This window comes from Spermophilus citellus (genome assembly GCF_964194105.1).
Source record: "Spermophilus citellus genome assembly, chromosome: 12".
NCBI classification, from domain to species: Eukaryota; Metazoa; Chordata; class Mammalia; order Rodentia; family Sciuridae; genus Spermophilus; species Spermophilus citellus.
Genome location: NC_138198.1, coordinates 73,250,344 through 73,268,781, shown reverse-complemented (window position 1 = coordinate 73,268,781; position 18,438 = coordinate 73,250,344). Strand labels below are relative to the sequence as shown.

The following is an 18,438-nucleotide window of genomic DNA, read 5'->3' as shown; positions in this document are numbered from 1 at the left end:
CCTTCCCGCATGATGTGCCATCTCACCTTGGGCCCAGAGCAATGGAGTACACAGACCGTGAACTGAGATTCTGGTTCTATGAGCCAAAATAAAGTTTTCCTCCTCTAAGTTGTTCTTTTTAGGTGTTTTGGTCACAGAAGCACAAAAACTAACTAAAACCCTCCTAATGAAAAATGATCAAGGATTTGATTGTTTGAAGTATAATATCCAGAGTCTTCACAAAATCATAAGACAAATAAATTTGGTGATGGCACCAATGGAGAAATGTTCATGACTAACAGATGTGTCCCATCTGCTTATATTATATCCATCTCATTTGTGGGCCACACAGGTTAGTGTCAATGTGGGAGTGGTTTGTATAGAATATAGAACAAGAAAATAAACTTAGTGTGTGTGCATCTAGCATTATACCTGAAAAGTATTTAAAAACACTTTTCAGATAATTTACGGTAAAAATACAGCATTTGTAGGACTGTTTTCATGTAGTACAAAACTTATAGGCAATGAAGTTCTATAGATCCCAACTATATGTTTTCAGATATGGCAATCTATATAGTTAAATATGGGCTCTCACCAAGTGATATACCAGTTAAATGAATGTTTTAAACTCAAATAAATTCCCCAAATGTGATCACATTTCTTGTTGTTATTAATCTTCTGATCACTGGAGCCTACATTTTGGAATATCTTATAGTACGTATGTGTATTTTTACACACACACAGAGACACACACACACACACACAAAGAGAGGGTAATAGGAATTTTAGATTTTCTTCTTTCTATTCTTTTTGTATGCTTTAGTACTTTAAAAAATAGCTTTGTTTGCTCATGGGCAACATCTTATTTGCTTTTTCTTTATGAGTTATTGACCTTTAAACCATGTATGGTTGTGTTAAAATTATTATTTCTTCAATATTTCAAATTTTACTTTTCTAAATTCATTAATTTCTCTTGAGAATTCATATATATATAACATCTATTTCAGCTTTTCAGTAATAGAAGAAGATACCCAAAACTATCTACTCTAGACATTTGTACTCTGCTGATGACTTGGGCTCACTCAGTTCTAGTTCACATGGCCTATAGGCCACCCTGCCCTCCTCTTCACCTACATCTGCCCCATTTGGGTATTTTGTGACTTCTGGACGTTGATTCATTTTTGATCATGTGGAGTCTCCTCCATTCCTTACTTCTCTTTTTTAGCTACCACATGTCACTTAGAATGGATGGAATATGAAATGGTTCATATTCCTGGACACATGGCAGAAGGCTCAGAGGCAGTAGAGATGTCTTCTGGACAATGGATGAGTGGGAACTTTGACAGATGTGTACATGTTAAATGAAAAATCATTGGCAGAGGAGGCCTGGAGGAGAACCATTTCCTACTTACCAAGTTTAAGTGGCTTACATTTTAACCTTATACAATTATATAACTTCTGAATTTGGAACAACCTTTAACTTTTGGAGTGGGTGGATACTGGGGATTTAATTTAGGGGCACTTTACCACTGCATCACGTTGCCAGCCATTTTTTTTTATTTTTTATTTTGGATCTTGGATCTTGCTATGTTGCTTAGACTGACTTTGAACTCACAATCCTCCTGCCTCAGCCTCCCAAGTCAATGGGATTAGAGGAATGTGCCACCACACCTGGCTGTCATGATCTTAAGATTTAATATCAATTTTATTAATACAAAAGTGTGATCCCATAAAAATTAGGAAATTTTAACACAGTCATAATCCAATTCATGAAAGTTAGTGATATGTACATGCTACATTTATGTGTATATCTATTTTTTATTGATTAAAAAATTATATTATATATTATAATGTGAATCAAATTTTATACTCTATCCTGTAGATATATATAAATAGTGTATCAATTGAAAAAAGAATTACATCAATAGTGAGGATGATTTCATGGTGTTCATCTATGCCCAAACTCATCAAATTGTGCATATTAAATATGTGAACCTTTTTGTATATTGATTATACCTCAATAAAGCTGTTTAAAAGAGAAAATGGTAAGAGCCCTCAAAAAATATATCTCTCTGTAAGCCCTAGAAAATTAATGAGTGCTCAAATTTTCTTGCCTGTCTTATAACTTAATTTTGTTTATCTTTAAACTTAATTTTGATCATGAGGCTCTTAAGTCCATTTCATCTTTATAATTCTCCATCCATCCTGTCCTCTGTTTCATGGTCAATGTTATTGTTGTTGAAACTGTTCGTACTATAGATCCTCATGTATTGAGTTTTGCCTTCCTGTTATGTCATTAAGTAAGGTTTTCTGCTTCCTAGGAAATTCTTTCTCATTTTTGGTATCAGTTCTTGATGATCACTGCTTATCTTCATTAATTAATTAGGGCTTGCAGAATGGTCCAGTTCTATTGGTCCTGTGTGTACTAGTTGGAGTGCTTCTAAAAAGAAGTTTTTCTATATCAACTATTTGGTTACCCTGATATATATATATATATATATATATATATATATATATATATATATATATGTATGTATTGATGATGATAAGTTGGTGTTGATGCTTACCTTTGACTTCTTTTAAATGAGTGTTCAAAATAATGAGGTGGTTTGCTATTATCAGCTCAAAAAGTGACCAAGGTGGTTGTTAATATATTTTTTTAGTGTGATGGTATTTAAGTTTTATTTATTTGTTTTTTTTAGATATATATGACAGTAGAATGTATTTTGACATATTATACATACATGGAGTATAACTTGTATGTAAGTTTTCAGGAGGTTGCAATTTTGTTTTTTGTTTTTTTCAGAGTGCACTGTTATTTGTTTTATTTTATTTTTAAATTTTTTTTATTATTAGTTGTTCAAAACATTACAAAGCTCTTGACATATCATATTTCATACATTTGATTCAAGCGGATTATGAACTCCCATTTATCATGGTTGTCATTGTCTTCACCAACTTGGAGATTTAAACACATGTGATGTGTTTCAACTCATAATACCTATTATCTTTATTGTTCCTCAAGTCCTCCCCACCCCTTTTACCATGGGGCTTACTCAGGGCGTGTAACTCTATCCCTTACCATCTCTACTGACTGCTGATGCAATAGGCTCTAGGCATGTATTTTCAATCATTGTCCGCCTGTAAACTGGAATTCACCATTTCCTCAAGCAATTCTGGTTCTTTTTCAGTGAGAAATAGTAATTAGAAATTACATTCTGAGCACAGAGTACTGATTACTTCCGTTGGTTGTTCTAGGATCCACCCATAGGACAAAATGGCATATATAAACAGAAACATTTAAAGATATATGCTCTGCACTAAGTTGGATTCAAATTCAGAACTACAGGGATTTTAATCTTAGTTACATTATAATTTTATCTTTACCAGCTGTGTTTTCAGAAACAGTTGTGTATTTTAAAGCATATTGATTGATTAAGGAAATGCAGGGCTCTTAGCTGTCATGTTAATGATGACCCTAGACCTTTAGATCATGTGTGATGGACAGCACTGCTGTCCTCCCCACATTAAGTAAAACTGTGAAGAAATGGGCTTTGCAAAGTCCTAGCCTTGCAAAACAAACCATTAACCTAATAAAAACATTAGTGTTGAGTTCCATATTTTGATTTGTGAAGTTAATCTACTTAACTATTGGGAATTTGATCTTAAAACTGAAGAGCTAGTGTCACTGTTATTTTTGAATCCAGGAAAGTTCTGGTTCTGTAACTGCTCAGTAAAACCAGTAACTGAAGAGGCAGAGTGATAGGGAAGGAGCAGGCTCTACTGGCATCAAGCCAACAGATGGAAGATGGGGACTCTTGTCCATTAACCAAAAAAAAAAAATTTTTTTGCTTAGGGGTCACAGGCACAAGCTTATATAGGGATTTGAGAGAGTTATGTTTTTACTTCAGGATAAGTGGGCAGCATTCTTCAGTGGTCATAAATTTTGGGCTTTTCTGCTACTATCTGAATGTCACCAAATATTCTGGGTTCTGTCACTCTGAAGAAAAGTTACTGATTAAAAAGTTGTCTTTTTTTTTAAGGAATATCTAACTTTATAGTTTCAGATACAGAACAGGTGATGGGATCAGAAAGCAGCTTTTGCTGGAGAACACTAGGCAGTTCAATCAGAGGTGTCAGCTACAGCAAAGCTAGTGGGAGACTAACATGTTGCTCAGCTGTGTGTCTTCCAAAATTGATAATTTTAAGTCACTTAAGCAGGTGAAGATAAAGGGCTTATTTAGGTTATCTAATTATTTGTAATCTTTCTAATTATTGCATTTATTATACATATATTTTGTTCCTTGGATGATCTTCTAAATAAAATTTGAACATAAGTTTATTAAATAATATTATTTAGTCATCTCTAATATATAATGAAATGAACTATGTCTAACTGTGAGATTTTAAATTTCCATAAAAATAAAATGTGATTGTATACAATATTCCCCTAGTGTGGTAATACTTAGGGTATCTGTTTATTATATTGGTATCTGTATAGATATTAACCAATTAAAGTATACTTGCCATAGAAATCAATGGTATATGGTGACAGAAACTAGAACTTCAGTTTCTTGTGTCTCACCTCCATATATACTTGGTTATCTTAGCTGTGGTGTAAACATCAAAGGTCAATGTAGTAATTAATCCCTTAATTATCAAAATAAATATATGGACCATAGAAAAATTGTGGACTTAATTAATATTGGATTTAAATTACATATGATGTTCCAAACAAAATTACTCCAGACTCTGCTGATGCTATTAGTGATCTCAGCAGTAAGAATTTCAATCAGCGTGTTACAAATGGGCATATTTGAAAGTGGGTTAGTACAGACTATTTTTACTGTTGAAGAAGGGCAAATGCAGTTTAATCCCCACCTGTGCAAAGGAGGAAGGGGCCTGGCTCATCTCTCCTCTGAGCTTGTGCACTCAGAGCAACTCCAAAAAGCCTGAGATTGATTAATTTGCTGCAAGTGCTGCTAACTTCCCAGAACTCAATTTCTCTCAATCATTGCTCTGATTATTGCGAAACTATTCCTGAAAGACTTAATATGTATCTTTTTTTGCTAGTAAATTGCTGCTCATTTAGAAGTCCTCAAGTTAGTCCGATGCATAAAGAAGGTTGTAAGTCTAATTTAAATAACTATCAGTACTTTTTTCCAGCTTGCTCACATTGAAATACATGCACTTTTAAAGTTACTCTTGCCTTAATAATGACCTTTAATAACCAGTAAGATCATTTCCTCTCAGGCATCTTCATTATGTTTCTTTCATTAAATTCACAAAAGATGGGACAGCAATTTCATTAACAACCCTGGACATGCAGTTGCCATGCTTCTTATGAAATTTAAGGTTTTTATTCCCCAAAATTGAAGTGTTCCATGGTGAATTCTTTATATTATAAAGAAAAATCTGGATGACCACTCTTGGTTGTGGCTCATTGTCCACTCTTGGTCCCTGCTCATTTTCCTATCACACTTATAAGAAGATGGAGAGCCAGTGCTTGGTGGGGCTACCTCTTCCTAACATTGGAATTTGGAAAAAATATTGACAGTCTTGCCATCTCTACTCAGTGTACATTTCCAGATTTTCCTGGGAGTGTCACTCAATAAACTAGAATAATAAAAAAAGATTCCCCAAAGGCTCCTAGATGCACAGTAATTCCTGAGGTTCAGAACATATTGCCCTCTCTGGTTATTGGTGACGTGAAAAGAGGCTAAAAGGGAGAAGGGCCCATGTGTCTCTGCACCTCCCCAGCATCAAGGGAATAGGACTGGCTTCATTCCTTGCAATTCCCAGTTTAATTCTAGTTGAAGGAAGGAATTCTGGGAACCAGGTCTTCTTAAAATGAACTCATGTAATCACCCATTTATGCCTTAAATGTCTTTTAATATAACCACTAAGCCTCCCTAAGATGTGTGTTATGGTTTGTATATGAGGTGTCCCCCCTACCCAAAGCTCCTGTGTTAATTCATGAATCTTCAGAGGTGATGTAATTGGATTTTAAGAGTCTCACCATTCAATCCATCCTAGTATGAATGGACTAAGTGGATGGTAACTGTAGGCAGGTGGGGTATGGCTAGATGAGGCAAGTCCTGGAAGGGTTCATCTGCCCTGTGGTCCCTTCCCTCTGTTTCTTGGCTGCCATGAGTTAGCTGCAGTCCTTCACCAAGCCCTTCCACCATGATACTCTGTCTCTCCTCCTGCCCAGAGCACTGAAGTTGGCAAACCATGGACTAAAGTTCTAAAACTGTGAGCCAAAATTAATTTTTCTTCTCTAAGTTGTTCTTGTTGGGTATTTTGGTCACAGTGATGGAAAGTTAACTAACATGATATGCCAGGTGTGGTTTCTGTGCTAGAGATAACAGTAAAACCCTGGCAAAATCCTTGCTTTCCTGGAACTTATATCCTGAAAGGGGAAGGAGAGGATAACAATAGTAAGTAAGTAATTTAGGCACTACATCAAAGAGCTGTCACTACCATTCCAAAAGGAAAACCCGAGCAGTGCCATGCAGAATCATGTGTCAGTTTTCAATCTAGGATGAGGTTGAGCAGTGACTGGGAGTAAATGGACATGTTAGCCATGGGGCTGGGTGGGGAGAACATTCCAGGAGGAGGAAGGTGTGGAGCCTGCCTGGGTGGGAAGGATCATTGAATAAGTTCAGTGTGGCTGGACTTTCAGCTGACACTGCAGTGATGGGGACCAAAGCAGAGAGGTCTGAGGGACTGTGTACATTCTTGGAGGTCATTCTGTATACCTTTGCCTTCATTCCAAAAATCAAAAAAATGAACGTTTTCACTTACTAGTGAAGCCTGCCCATTTTAAAAATTCATTTGGTGACACAACCTGACCTAATAGGAAGTGAACAAGCTATTTAATAGGGTCTCTATTTTTTCCTCCTTAGAGTCAGTATTCTTAAGTTTTGATGCAGAAATATCAAAGGGCCTGTTTGTGAGGTGCTTCCCAGATTTTCTTGGGAGTGTCACTCAATAAGCAGTATATACCTTTCTAAATATTTTTAAAATGTGATTTTTGAACCCTCTTGTGCCCAGTGGTTTCAGATAAATGCTAATGGCCTGTCCCATGGCCATGGCATTTGAGTCCAGGATCTAATTTACATACCTGTTCCTTCAGCACTAGGGAGGCGAGGAGCTGCCTCCTCTCTTCTGAAGGATGCTGTTTTCATACTCTTATCTCCTTTTCTGGATCCTAGCTGTGGACCAGATGAGTTCTTCTGTGTCCTGCTCACATTTCTCTGAAGGAAGCCACTTCTTACTTTCTATGCAGAAATCAGGATGTCTTGGATGGAATGTCTTCCTCCCCAGACCCTTCATTTCTATTAATACAACTTTAAATTGAATTAGATTTTTAAAAATTTCTACTCCACAATCATTACCTACATTTCAATGATAAAAACATCTCTAAGTCAGGTCCCTAGGTAGCTATTTATTTATTTATTTATTCTAATATTTATTTTTTCGTTTTAGGTGGACACGATATCTTTATTTTATATAAATGTGGTTCTGAGGGTTGAACCCAGTGCCTCATGCATGCTAGGCGAGCACTCTACCACTGAGCCACAATCCCAGCCCCTAGGTAGCTATTTATTAAGTCAGTGTTTACAAGCAAGTATGAGGTCTACATTTGTTTTGGTTTATGTTTATCTTGATAGTTTAAATTCACTGTTTGACTTCACAGATATTTTTCTCTATCATTTTTTTCTTTTTCCTTTTTCATACATGTGCTCACTTGACCAGCACATCCACAACTTTATCAGAGGGGATGATGTTGGGCAATGTCAGGGATGGGGAAATAGCATTGGTGCTGACTTCAGCACTGATGTTCATGTTAGCCATGGACTCTGGTTGTTGAAGGTGTCAAGTCCACCTTACATTCACTGTCATCATCTCACTTTGCACTCACTGTGTCATGGGAGCTAGTCTAGGCAGTTCTGGCTGATGGCTGATGTTTTACCATTGACTTTGTTTTTATTTATTTATTTATTTTTACTTTTTTTTTTTTTTTTGTACCAGAGATTGAACTCGTGGCCCTTAACCACTGATCTATTGCCCTAGTTCTTTTCTGTACTTTATTTAGAGACAGGGTCTCACTGAGTTGCTTAGCACCTCACTTTTACTAAGGCTGGCTTTGAACTCATGATCCTCCTGCTTCAGCCACTCAAGCTACTGGGATTACAGGTGTGTGCCACTGGGCTAGACTCTATCAGTGACTTTAAATGATGTATCTTCCTTATTTCCTAAGGGCCCAAGAAATAGGGTTTGGCACCATAGGGGAAAAAAAGTACGATCTTTTCCTTAACCTATCATAAGGTTCAAATACAGATTAATAAGATTCAAACAAAGAACTAAAAAGTATATATGTTTTATGTGACACAGAAACCTTCAGAAAATGAATACTCAAGGACCCAGAGAAGATCATGATTTTATGGACTTTCCTCCAGAAATATGATTGGAGGACAAAAGGTGGATGGTTTAACAGTTACAAACTGGGGGACATAGCCAGTTTTCAGATTCTTCTTGACCCCTCTGTGTGGCCATTGCTTCTTTCTGGTATGGGGCATGATTCCTGTCAGAGGAGGAGGGAGGGAGGCCTGAGAGAGACCTTCCTAGGTGTTGAGGCTTGTTCAGGGGAAGTGGACCAGGGTAATTTCAGTTTCTGTAGCTTGCTTCAGGAGGTATGGGCAGTGGGAGAAGGTCAGAGAGACTTCCCTGCTTCTGCACTTTTCTCAGTTGCTTTCAGCCTAAAATACCCAACATGCCAAGGGGACATGCTTTGGGGGAACATTTTCTCTGCATCACTTCAGAACTAACAAAGTGATAGACACAGTGGGTGTCTCCCCCTCCTTCCATATCCTCTCCTGAACTTTGAGGACAATTCCTCATTTCAACTCCTTTGAACCCAGGTGTGGATGACTCCTGAAGCATGATATCCCATAGGGAGCTAATAACCTAAAAGTTATTGTGGATTGGACCAACTTTTCAGCATGAGGAAGCAAGGTTGCTTTTATTAATGTATACCTGTCAAGATTTCAGAGCAAAAAAAGAAATGATGTCATCCAAGGAGCAGTTCATTTTCCCATGTGAATGAACACCTTTAGATTTGGGGTTTGGGTATTTTTCTGCTTTCTCTGCTCTCTCACCTATTGCTTTGCCCACCCAGCTCTTTTCCTTTTCTTTCACTGGTTATTTCCTTCATCTTTCCTGCTGTGCAAGACTCATTTTGGATCAGTCTCTCCTGTCCTTTCCATCCTTGTTGGTTTGTTCTCTGCTCATTTCATTTACCTTGTGTGGCACCTCAATGCTTGCCCATCCTCAGACAGGTGTTCTAGCTCATGTTTCCAAAGTGAGCTTTCAGCTTGTGTGGAAGTACACCCCACATTTCAATGATATGCCTCCTTCTGGGTGATGAATATTCTAGATATTCAAATATTGCCATGCATCCCTAATTTTAAATATACATTTTAGTCAAGGTATAAGCTCTTCTCTTAAATTGTCTCCAGCACACTTTAATCTTACTTAGTTTGGTTTGTATATTCTGAGAAATATCCTCTTATGGCTATTTAACATGTGGATTTCAGGGAATATCCTTGTCCCATAGAAAGAGGTCAGCATAGTCTGCATCTTAGAATGTGATAGTGGATTCATCATTTTTGAAAATAATAAGTATGATATTTATTTTAATTTTAAAATGCTATCTAGTAAGAAGATTATTTTGTTCTGGAACACTGTGATATCACAAAAATAAATAGAAATATTTGTCAAAACATAGTTGATCTCATTTAAAGATAGGTTTCATATTATCTATCTATCTATCTATCTATGAACAATTTTTATTCATCAGGGTCCTAATAATATTTAATAATATGAAAAATTCCACAGATATAATAAACAAAGATAGAAAGTATTATTTATATTTTGAACCATCATTTTAACCTTTATTAACATTCATATAATCTCTAATAGAAAAAGTAGTCTGTGGTATACTAAAATGATGATATTTACATCTAATGAGTACTGAGATTATATGGTTTTAAAAATATAACTTTACTCTGGTTAGTAAAAAAAAGTTTCTATAGTAAACATTTGAATCTAAAGGTCATTCCTCTTTTTTTTTTTTTTGGTCCTTAGTAATATAATATGTGCAGGTGTATATCAGTGTACTTATATCTCATAGATTATTATGTTCTGCTATTTAGATTCTAGGTTTTTTCCACCTCACCTGGCTGAATAAAGTCTTTCTTCTCTCTTGTGTTCCTGCTTGGATAAAGCAAGTTTACTTGTGACTCTCATTCCAAACTTTTCAGCTCACCAGCACTTTTTACCTACCAATAATCTTTTGGAGACAGGATCTTCCTCTGTTGCCCAAGTTGGCCTCAAACTTCTGGGCTGAAGCCACCCTCCTATCTGAGCTACCCGAGTAGCTAGGACTGTAGATAGGCCACCATACCTGGCTTAATTGCAAACACTTTTATTTTTTGCTTTGTTCTTTTTAGTTATATGAGAAAAGAATGTATTTTGACATATCATACATACATGGAATATGACTTCCCATTTTTGTAGTTGTCTATGATATGGATGAAGTTACATTGGCTGAATATAGGAAAGTCTGATTCATTCTACAGTCTTTCCCATTCCCTTTCCCCATCACTTCCCACACTCCACCCTGTCCAATCAGATAAACTGCCTCCACTCCCAAGTATTGTGAGTCAGCATTCACATATCAGAGAGGCCTTTGGTTTGGAAGATAGGGTTTTTTTTCACTTAGCATGGTAGCCTCCAGTTCCATCCATTTGCCAGAAAATTTCATTCTTCTTTATGGCTGAGTATATTCCATTATATATATATATATATATATATATATATATATATATATATATATATATATATATATACACATTACATTTTCTTTATCTATTCATCTGTTGAAGGGTACCTAGGTTGGTTCCATAGCTTAGCTATTGTGAATTGAGCAGCTATAAACATTGATGTGGCCGTATCACATAGTATGCTGATTTTATGTCCTTTGGATATACACAGAGGAGTGGCATAATTGGGTCAAAAGGTGGTTTTATTCCTATTTTTTTGAGGAATCGCCATATTGCATACCAGAGTTGTCGCACCAATTGGCAGTCCCACCAGCAGCATATGAGTATACCTTTCCCCCTGCATCCTTGCCAACATTTATTGTTACTTGTATTCTTGATAATTGGCATTCTGATTGGAGTGAGATGAAATCTTAATGTAGTTTTAACTTACATTTTTCTAATTGCTAGTGATGTTGAACATTTTTTCATCTACCTGTTGACTGATTGCATTTCTCCTATGAACTGTCTGTTCAGTTCCTTTGCCTGTTTATTGATTGGATTTTTTAAATTATTGTTATTGTTAGGTTTTTTGAGTTCTTTATATATCCTGGAGATAATTGCTGTGTCTGAGGTGCAGATAGCAAAGATTTTTTCCCAATTTTTAGGCTCTCTCTTCACATTATTGATTTGTTTCCTTTGCTGTGAGGGTGTGGTCTCTATTTTGCTTCACTGTAGCCTTTATGTTTCCCCTCCAGTTCCTTGTATTCCCTAGGCTCCTCCTGTTGCAGAGCCCCCCACTCTGCTGGCTCCATTTCTTCTCCTTCCCTGCCTAGGACTCTGCTTTGCATCCTCAAGGCTGGGCTCTGGCTCCGCTTCCTGGAAGCCTACACTGCTCTCAAAGATTGCTGAGTTAGGCCCTAAGTGTGCCATGGGAGGTGTTCTTTGCTCTGCATCATTAATATTACCTCACAAGTTCATTTCACTAACAATATTGTAAATTCATTTAGGCAAAGGATTATTCCATTGACTTCCTGCTCCCTTAGATGATGGAGTGTGTGCCTCATAAAGATGTTCACTGGGCTTCGGTTGAATGAATGATTGGATCCGTGCATGCATGAATTATGTAAGATAAAATGACCTGCAGATTTGAGCAAGACATGCTATTTGGTATTCCTGTGTGGATCCCTAGCTAAAATTATGCTAGTTAGTACATGGGTTCCCTCCCTATTTATTATTTTTCCTAAAGAAGCTGAATCTAATTATCTGTGTGGTTAAGCACATGAGACTTGTTTTTAAAAGGCTTCTCATGAGAGACCATGCCATGTGTTAGAGTTGTGTAGAGTTGCCAGTCTGAGGCTGTTTATTTTACAGGGTAAGGCTGTGACTTGAAGACATAGTAATCCTGAGTGATGCTCCTACAACATATATATAAGTTTAAAAGAGAGGTTTTCTTACCTTGTGTTCTCTCAGTACTGCCTTGAGTAGTCCTTAGATCATTAAGTACATACACTAAAATTCTTTGAAAAAGACTAGAGGTTTCACTCAGTTATAGATAGAGCATTTACCTAGCATGCATAGGACCTGGAATCAATCCCCAGCACTGCTAATAAGGAAACAAAAATTTGAATAAACATCCTTTTGAGATGTACTTCTTTTAGTAAAAAATATATAGGATTACTGTAAAAGTATAAGCCAGTAGGGTTCATGCCAAAAGTAAGCAAATAAATGATTATATAGTCCCTTTCCTTTTTATTCTTTTCAGAAAGTATTTAGTTGTTAAAAATCTGCCTTTCCTTAGGGCTTAATTATTTTCCCTAAAAACCAGAGGTAAATATTTTATTCTGTTTGAAAAAAAGTAGAGTAGTCAGTCTCATGTTACTCTGGTGATAGATTTGATTATTTATTTGGAGGGATAGCAGAGACTGAATGTATGAAGTACAGAGAGGAACCATTTCTCTGTTTTAGTAATATTAAGTTTTTAACTTCGTAGTGCTCTTTGTCAGATCAAATTTAGTTCATTTAATAAAACACACGTATACATAAGTTATATATCCAATTTTATATTCTAATTTATGACATTTTAATCCTCAAACAAGGTTGTTTTTATAGCTGATACTAAAGATAATGTTGGTAGAACCCTTTTTCTCCACTATTGATGTTTCCTTGTATGTGCAGGAGCTCTACTAGTGCAGCATCCTGACTACCTTCTCACTTCCCAAGCAGGAGCTGCCTGAGAAGAAGCACAGGGTATGCTTAGCTCAGTCCCTTCTTTGGGGATCTAAGTGCCTATGGGAACCCCATTTCTTCGTCCTGTGAGTTATACAGCAGCACCCAACATATGGAAGGCCTTGTGGTTTTCTAATGCTACCTGTGACTGGGTGGGTGAGTCTGTTTAATTCTGTCCTTTAGTATTAGCAAGCACATTATTCAGACCTATACCAGATGTTGCAGCTGCAGTTTTATCAGTAAGAAAGGTGGAATTTTAATAGCCAGCCTGCCTTTCTCTTTAAATTTGTTGCTCATTTGTTCCAAAATTCAGGTGGGGATTTGTGGTATCCATCATCATGCCACTGTTCTTGCATATAGGTTTTATTTCCCACAACACACTTCAAAATGAGTTGCTTTCAGATAAGGAAGATGGGGTCCTGTGAGAGTAAATCACTTTGAGTGATCAAGTTTGATTTGGCACCCTGGTCAGGCTAACTCACAAACTCATGTCCATTAAGACATATTGCCAATGAAAATATCACTGTTAAAAGCTTTTAAAGGACTTTACATAATATAAATCACTGAATAATACAAATGAGCATTTTTATGCTCATTTTTTGTAGACTTGCACTTTTATGGCTGTAAATTAAAAAAAAAACCAAAAGAACACATTTTAATATAGTCTGCAAGTCCTTAAATGAATAGGGCCTTATCTACCTCCCTTGGTTCCACTTGCTGCCTTAATTTTTTTAAGTATTTATTTTTTGGTTGTAATTGAACACAATATCTTTATTTTATTTATTTATTTTTATGTGGTGCTGAGGATCGAACCCAGGGCCTCCTATGTGCTAGGTGAGCAGTCTACTACTTAGTCATAATCCTAGCCCCATTGCTGCCTTAATTTTAAGCAGCTTTTTCTAACCATCTTGGGCTTCCTATGCTATTTATTATGACTAGAATACTATTTCTTTCCATTCTCCTTCTTTGCTTGATTAACTTCTGCTTACCCTTCAGATCTCAGTTCATATGTCATTTCCTTGTACTGGCCTCCTGTGTCCACAATATCTACAGTTGGTCCACATTGTGATTTCTGGCAGCTATTTGTTCTTTTCCTTTATCACCCTGGCCATCATTAGTTCTTAAGTATTCATTTCAAACTTACACTCCCCAATAAATTGAAGCCCCATAAACATAACAACCCCTTGTTTTTTGTTTACCATTGTGGGCCTAGTGTCTTGCCACAATGATTGTACAGTTTGGCACACAAAGAATGCTTGCTGGGTGAAAAATGGACATAGTTTTTGACATTGTGCATTAGTCTTAAAATCTTAGACTATCCTTTTCTACTAATACTTACAAATAACATGCAAAAGATAGCTCCCCCCATGATTACAAAAAATAAAAATTATAGAACTGAAATCTCTACCCTTGTTTTGGGACTTTAAACTATTTGGCAAGCATAGAGTGAATTTACAAGTGAGCCTACTGAAAGGTTAAATGTATAGGGATAATAAAAGACTAAATTGCACCAGCAATGCAACCTGCTTTATATGGTCCTGAGATATGGGATATTGTTATATTTAAGTATGAAAGTAATATTTATTAGGCATATACTTCTCTTTGGTTTTTTCAATGTCTAGAAAGAACATCATAAAGTCTGGATTAGTCCCCTACGCATGTTCATTGGGAATATACCTAATATTCACTTTAATATCATTCTTGAAACATTATTTTTGTTGATACATAAAATGAGATCAGTGATATGGTAGTTAGCAAGTTAATTTTTGTTTCCTAACCAAGTCTAAAAATATCATATAAAATGTCAGAAAGAGTTGAAATTCTGGTTTCCATATTGGCTATAACAATTTGCAGTCCCACAAGCAATGTATGAGTATGCCTTTTCCCTCACATCCTTGCCAACACTTATTGTTTCTTCATAATAGCTGCCATTTTGGCTGAAGTGAGATGATATTTTAGAGTAGTTTTGATTTGCATTTCTCTAATTGCTAGAGATATGAAAAATTGTGCTCTATATGTGTAATAAGAATTGTAATGCATTCTGCTGACATATATTTAAATAAAATCAATTTTAAAAAAGAGTTGAAATATTCCTAAGGAGCAAAGTTAAGAATTTTTCTATGTACTTTTCTCCCTCTCCCTGTTGGGCCAATTTAACATAATTTATAGCTTGCGGTAAAATCATGACACATATGCACATTTTATTTTGTATCCCTCAATCTTCAAAGTGTTGATCAATCCAGAATTTCAGTTTTCTGGGCAGCTATTCCCCTTGAAAACTGCCCATGGATTATAAACCACTGAACCAAGATCTGCATGAAAATGACATGGATCATAGTCTATCAGGTCTTACTGTTTTGATGTGACAGCTGACATTGCTTCTTTTTGTCCCCTCCCTACTTCTGCTATTATAGGGCATTGATGTACGAGATGCTCCGCTGAAGGAAACAAAGGTGACTAGTTCCAGAAGATTCATAGCTTCCTTTAATGTTGTGAATACCACCAAACGAGATGCTGGAAAGTACCGCTGCATGATTCGCACTGAAGGAGGTGTTGGGATATCAAACTATGCAGAACTGGTAGTTAAAGGTATTTAATGTGTTTTTATATCCTGCATCTAAGTCTTTTGAAATAGATATGTTAGATGGACTTTTTTTCATTATTTGCTTAAACTCAAACTTGTCTTATTTTTGAACAGTAGTTTGGTGACAGGTTATATTGACAGATTGCATTTTAAGTACTAATTTTGTACATGAGCAATATTTTTGAAAAATGCATATTATTTATGTTCGTTTTGTTACATACAAAGCATTGAATGTGCTCTTGGCAAAGTCTTTTGCCAACTCTGTACATACAGATTACAACCTATAATTTTTTTAAGGAATTAAAATTTTTTACTGATATAAAATCACATAAAATGCAAATATTCACCAGCCAGGGTGTTTATAATAACAGAGTGGTTAATAAAATGAAACAATGTCAGTATAAAAATGCTCCATCATATCACATGAGCCATATTGATAATACTGTGTTAACATTCATAACGTTCCAGTTAGAGTCTATTACTATATTTTGTGTGCCACGAAAATTGAGTCATTATATTCAAGAGGGTTGGGAATGAGGGGAGACAAAAGAGAGGGGAAATAAGTTTTCTTTAGCTTATTTAGTGCTGTTTTGTGGTCTGAGGAGTTTATAGTATTAAGCTGTAAAGGCAATTTTGATCCCCAGACAATAAATGGACTTGTAGATGTGCCGTGTGGCATTTTTTAGGAAACTGTGGCAGGCCAGTGCTGGTTTTTCTAGGAGAACAAGATGACATCTTATTTAATTTTATTTGTTCAATGATGGGGATGTAACCTAGGACTTCATGCATACTAAGCCTGTGCTCACTGAGGTATGCTTCCAGCCCTGGGCCTTTATTTTAAACTTTTGCTTTGCATTTCTTAAATATGAAATATAAAATTGATCTTCTAAGGAGAAGCCATTTCTTAGATCAGCAAATTCCCCTTTTAAGACAGAACTAGCTATGTGTGTACAGGTCAAGGGTTTGCCCTCTCTGAGTATCTGTTTCCTTGTATATAGATAGCTATTATAATGTCACCTATCTTATAGGATAGGAGGATGAACTTCTAAAAGTATATTGCAGCACTTAGAACAAAGCTGGCACATGTAGGGCTGTGATGAGGAGGAGAAGTTCAGGGGTATTCTTACTGTCTGAACCAGTAGACCAGTTGTTGTCATCTGGGAATGCATACCAGAACTCCCTTTCCACATTCAAAAAGGTATAATGCCTGCCCACCTCTCCTCTTGGGTCTCCTCCTGCCACACCCAGAAACAGAATCTCTTGGAGTATAATTTCTATTATAAAGCCTGCAGATAGTTTGTATATGAGTTTCGTTGGGAGATCAGTGTTGTGTGTAGTCATCATGCATGGCTTAGAAGACAGCACTGGCCTTATCAGAGCCTGTCCCTTGAGAATTACCAGCAATGAAGGATGTTCAGTAGAAGGGAGCACATGCCAAAACATCTACCTGAAGCCTAGCATGGTGGTGCACGCCTATAATCCCAGTGGCTCAGAAGGCTGAGGTAGGAAGATTGTGAATTTATAGCCAGCCTCAGCAATGGCAAGGTGCTAAGCAACTCTCCCAGTGAGACCCTGTCTCTAATAAAATACAAAATATAGGACTAGGGATGTGGCTCAATGGTTGAGTGCCCCTGAGTTCAATCCCCAGTACCCCTCCACGACCCCATAAATCTTCCTGAATCATATATGTTGCCACACCAGATTCTAAGTGTTTTGATTTGTAGTGAAACTTTAACTAGCCTTCCTGGGAAAACTTTTGGATTTAGGTTTAATATTTATAAAATTTATAATTTTTTAATAAAATATTTATAAAATTTATAAATTTATAAAATTCATCATTGCTGTACACACCCTAACCTTCTGAAGATTCTCTGGTGAGGGGTCACAATATAGAAAGTGGGTAAATTTTACTGACAAATGCTGTAGAATGGCCTAAGTCTTCCCATCATCACTGTTGTTATTTAACTTTGATCTTGGTTCAATTCTTTGTTATTAGTTTTACTTTTTGATTAATAGTTGCTCTCACATTTCACTGTGGTCCATGCTGTGTGGTTGATGTACCAATGGCAAATATGGTAGCCTCTTTAAAAATTGCCTCTGTGGAAAAGTTAATTTGTTGGGAGGTAAAAATAAATCAGAAATTTTTAGACTGCTAGAACAAACCTAGACATAAGGAATGTACACATTTGTGCTCCATGCTTTCCTATGGTAGCATCACAGCTCATTGATAAAAATGTACTGGCACCAACTCCCATCTCTGCATGCTTCCTATGCCAGTGATGATAGGTTGGCATTCAGGTGGCACTCAAATCTGAATTTGTCTTTTCTCCCATTTATAATATTATTGCCAAATTCTGTATATACTTCATAATAAAAATGAAATTATATGCCATTTTCTACTAGTTTAATGAAGTTATTTTCCTTGTGAGACAGTTATTTAAAATACACAATAGCATTGTTAGGGCACTTATAACACTTTTTGTATGTTATATAGAATTTGGAATGCTAACGTTCTACACATGGGAAGAACTACAGTCTCAAGAGTTTATCATTTTCTTAAGATCACAGTCTGAGTTTGGTGACAGCCACCCAAATAAAGCCCAGACTCTTTTCCTATAACTCTAGTATTTATTCATGTCTACCACTGCTTTTGGTAATCAAATACATAAAATATTTCATATAATTCCATAATGCATGGATATATGCATATATCAATATAAAGTTTAATTATATGATCTGTATATTTATATATGATTTATAGAGCTCACATAATTAAATATGATATTGACATATGCATCAGACATTCATTTATATCAATTA

At 36.1% G+C, this 18,438-nt stretch overlaps 1 protein-coding gene across 9 annotated transcripts in view; it reads left to right on the top strand.

The window, feature by feature from the left end:
• Nucleotides 1-18,438, top strand: part of PTPRM (protein tyrosine phosphatase receptor type M) — an 825,699-nt gene that overhangs the window by 338,487 nt on the left and 468,774 nt on the right. For all 9 annotated transcript variants that reach the window (XM_081262895.1, XM_081262888.1, XM_081262887.1 and 6 more), the window contains exon 6: nucleotides 15,449-15,623. In XM_081262895.1, coding sequence (XP_081119021.1) covers nucleotides 15,449-15,623 — 175 coding nt within the window. The remainder of the gene's footprint in view (nucleotides 1-15,448; nucleotides 15,624-18,438) is intronic.